Source organism: Ziziphus jujuba, chromosome 3, assembly GCF_031755915.1.
Source record: "Ziziphus jujuba cultivar Dongzao chromosome 3, ASM3175591v1".
Lineage (NCBI taxonomy): Eukaryota > Viridiplantae > Streptophyta > Magnoliopsida > Rosales > Rhamnaceae > Ziziphus > Ziziphus jujuba.
This window is the reverse complement of record NC_083381.1, coordinates 14,325,171-14,328,795: the sequence shown is the minus strand read 5'-3', so window position 1 is coordinate 14,328,795 and position 3,625 is coordinate 14,325,171. Positions and strand designations below refer to the sequence as shown.

Below are 3,625 nucleotides of genomic sequence, written 5' to 3'. Positions count from 1 at the left end.
GAAAAAATAATATTTTTCTTGAAGATTAAAAAATATTTACCTTTTAACTTGTATTTTTTTATGCTGCTCAAGTATAGTATGAGTTAAGCTTCAGTAGGAGAATTATGAAATTTCTGGTTCTTGAAAATGACTTACAATTATTTCCTATCTTAAATCCTCTAAATATCATGTGAAAAAAAGGTACGTGATGTGAAAGCTTTAAAAGAAAGAAAAACCTAGCTATTCAAATTTACTCATATATCCATATAGAAGAACAAAATTAATTAATTAACTAAGAGTGTGTAATTAGAATATGACAACAACTCTTTCTTAAAATTAAAAATTATTTTATGGTAATTTCCTTGGGAAAGAAAATGCAAGACAATATTGTGTAAAACATTTTTTTTATTTAACCAAATATATATATTATTTTCCTTAAAAAAAAAACCAAATATATATGATTCTAGACAAGAAAAATAAAAACACTGATAAAAAGAATCAATGTACACATAAGAAGATAAAATAATAATTTTCCGAATTTATCAATCATGTGCAACCATGTAGAACACTGTAGATAATGTAAGTTAAGAAAAAAAAATATATGTATAAAAAATAAATATTAATAGAAAAAGAAAATGTGGATCATGAAATCATGTGCATTTATACGTACCCCTAAAAAAATTATATAAAATCACTTCCATATGTACCATACAAAGAAACTTCCTGTAACCCTTTCCCCATTGAAATCCTCATACCATAAGTGTCTTTTTCATTTCAATTCAGATATAAATACTCAAAATTCCCTTCCTTTAGACCAAAAACAAATAAATAACTACCCAAAATTCCCCCTTTTTTTTTTCCTATTGGTTTTTTTCTTTTTCCAATTTCTCTCTCTTTTGCTACATAGTAATTATTACCCAAATTCTTTTCAATAATGATTAAGAATCACCTTTCCTTCCTCAATGAACAACACAGATTTGACCAGAAAAGATGTTAAAATTTTCCAAGACCTTACATTTTACACATATGTTATAATGTTCTTTTGCCGATAATGACCCATATCTATATATACATATTCAATATAAATTGCTCAATAAAATCTAGTAGATAATTTTTATAGATATGCCATCCTTGTATTTTTCTTCATTAAAAAGCATATTCCAAAAGAGTAAAGAAAAAAGAAATTATATAACATTTTTACCCTCTTGACTCTTGCAATCCAAAAAGTAAAACTAATTATTATAACTCAAGAAAAAACAGAGGGCAAAGGAAAAAAGGGAAATCATAAATGAGAATGAATGCAAAGAAAAATAAAAATTTAATAAAGGCACAAAAAAGAAGATTCTTGAGATATCTCATCATTTTTGTTGATCAAATCACAATTTTTTTTTTTTTTTCATTTTCTTCTTTTTCATATAAAATCAAATGGCTGAGATCTACTTCCTCTTTTTAAGTAGACCCCACCATGTTATTACACCTTCTTTCCTCCACCCTGTTTACAGATCTACACTTTACTTCTTCCTAAGCCATTTTTTTTTCCCATTTCTTCTTCTTTATCTTCTTCTTCTTCTATATCAAGTTTATATATCTATATGCTACAACAAGAACATTAACAATTTTTGATCCAATACATGGAGGACCACAACAATAACTTAAACCCCCACCACCCAAAAAAAAAAAAAAAAAAGAGCAGAATTTTCAACAAAAATTAAAAATTTTAGGAAATAAACAAAAAGGAAAAAGAAAAAAGAAAAAAAAAACCCATGTGGTGATGATGATAATCAAGCCGAATCTTCGGGATGACCAGGCTGGATATTATTTCCCTTTTTTACCCTCGATTGAATACCATAATAACTAACATACCACTTAACGAACTTTCTCAGTCCAGTAGCCAAGTCCGTGGTGGGTTTGTACCCGAAATCCCTATAAGCCAAGCTCACATTCGCATGCGTGAACGGAACGTCGCCGTTTCGCGGCATCTTGATCACGTGCTTCTTCGCTTTCGTGTTCAACAGCCCTTCGAGAATCGCCACCAATTTCCCGACCGGCACCGGCGATGTGTTCCCGAGGTTGTAAACCCTCAGCTGAGCCGGACCTCTCTTCTTGCCTCCACTTCCGGTGCTCTTCTCCGCCGTATCGAGAGCTCCGAGACATCCCTTCACGACGTCATCGATGTACGTGAAGTCACGCGCCACCTCTTTATCGTCCTGCGTCTGGTAAATATCAATGGTCTTTCCCTGCAAGATGTCCTTGGTGAAGAAGAAGTACGCCATGTCTGGTCTCCCCCAAGGTCCGTACACGGTGAAGAATCTGAGTCCGGTGAGGGAGAGTCCGTAGATGTGGTTGTAAGTGTGAGCGATCTCCTCGCCGGCTTTTTTCGTGGCTGCGTAGAGACTCGCCGGCTGATCGGTTCTGTGGAGCTCGGAGAATGGATTCTCGGTGTTGAGGCCGTAGACAGAGCTCGACGAGGCCCAAACAATGGCGGGCTGAGGGTTGGCGGCTTTGGCGATCTCGAGGAGGTTGACGAAGCCGGCAATGTTGGAACTCACATAAGATTGGGGGTTTTGCATTGCGTATCGAACGCCGGCTTGAGCGGCCAAGTGGAGGATATGAGTGAACGGAACGACGTCGAATAGCTTCGATAGCAACGGCCCGTCGTTCAGATCGCCATCAACGATGAAAATTTGGTGTTTTGCTAAAAGCGCTTGCCTCGCTCGCTTCAACGACGGGTCGTAGTAGTCGTTGAAATTATCGAGTCCCAGAACTCCATCTCCTCTCTTTTTCAAAGCCAAAGAACAATGAGCTCCGACGAACCCGGCGGCTCCGGTTACCAGAATCGACATTCCGTTGGGTCTCCGAGGAGTCGATGAATGCCGGACTTGTTTTTCCCATGCTGCTCCGCCGGCGCCGGAGCCATAAAAAGCGGAGGAGAGGAAATTGTGGTGGGTATGGAGGTGGTGATGACCGGAATTATCTGAGAGTGGTGGGTAATTGAATGTGAAAAAGAAGATTAGAACCAAAGCGACCAAAAGGGTTGCTCGGAAAAGCAGTTTGGAAGAAGCATTGAGAAGCTTCGTGCTGTTAACTCGTCGGAGATAGCTGTTATAGCGTTCAAGCTTGATGGTTTTGCTTGTGTCTGGCGGAGAAGAAGCCATTGTTGAATTGCTTCCGTGCTTACCCAACATTTTTTTCAGTGAGAGAAAGATGAGGAAGAGAGATAAAAGGGCTCAAAAATGAGTCTGTGTGAGAGCTGAGATGAAGTTTGAGCCCTGAAGCTGAGAAGAGCGTGTAAACATCAATATAAAGGAGAGAGAGGAAGATGGAAGGGGGGGTTACAGAGCGAAAATGGTGGGGCCAAAATGTAGAGAGAGAAAGGTTGGTGTTGGTTGGAGACCACTTTCTTTTTCCTTCTTAACTCGCTTCGCTATCTTACAGATGGAAAGTGGTCTCCAAAATATGGCTAATAATAACTTTTATATTTAACCCTTGATTGTTGAAATTATTACCAGCATACCCTCGTCGTAATTAATATTTATATATAAATATATATATATATAAAATATATTTATTTTAATGGAAAAATGCCAGCTAAATGGGTTGAAAACTTTGAAAAAAAAACACACGGCCATGTGATTCAACACGTATT

The 3,625-nt window shown here is 37.2% G+C and overlaps 1 protein-coding gene across 1 annotated transcript; it reads right to left on the bottom strand.

The window, feature by feature from the left end:
* Positions 1-1,340: 1,340 nt before the first annotated feature.
* On the bottom strand, positions 1,341-3,268 carry LOC107422361 (UDP-glucuronate 4-epimerase 6). Its single transcript, XM_016031800.4, has one exon. It carries the CDS (start codon positions 3,162-3,164, stop codon positions 1,761-1,763), a length of 1,404 nt encoding a protein of 467 aa, XP_015887286.2. The 5' UTR covers positions 3,165-3,268; the 3' UTR covers positions 1,341-1,760.
* Positions 3,269-3,625: the final 357 nt, after the last annotated feature.

Excerpts from the sequence above, each read along its gene's own strand:
- LOC107422361 (XM_016031800.4), bottom strand. The coding sequence starts at position 3,164 with ATGTTGGGTAAGCACGGAAGCAATTCAACAATGGCTTCTTCTCCGCCA.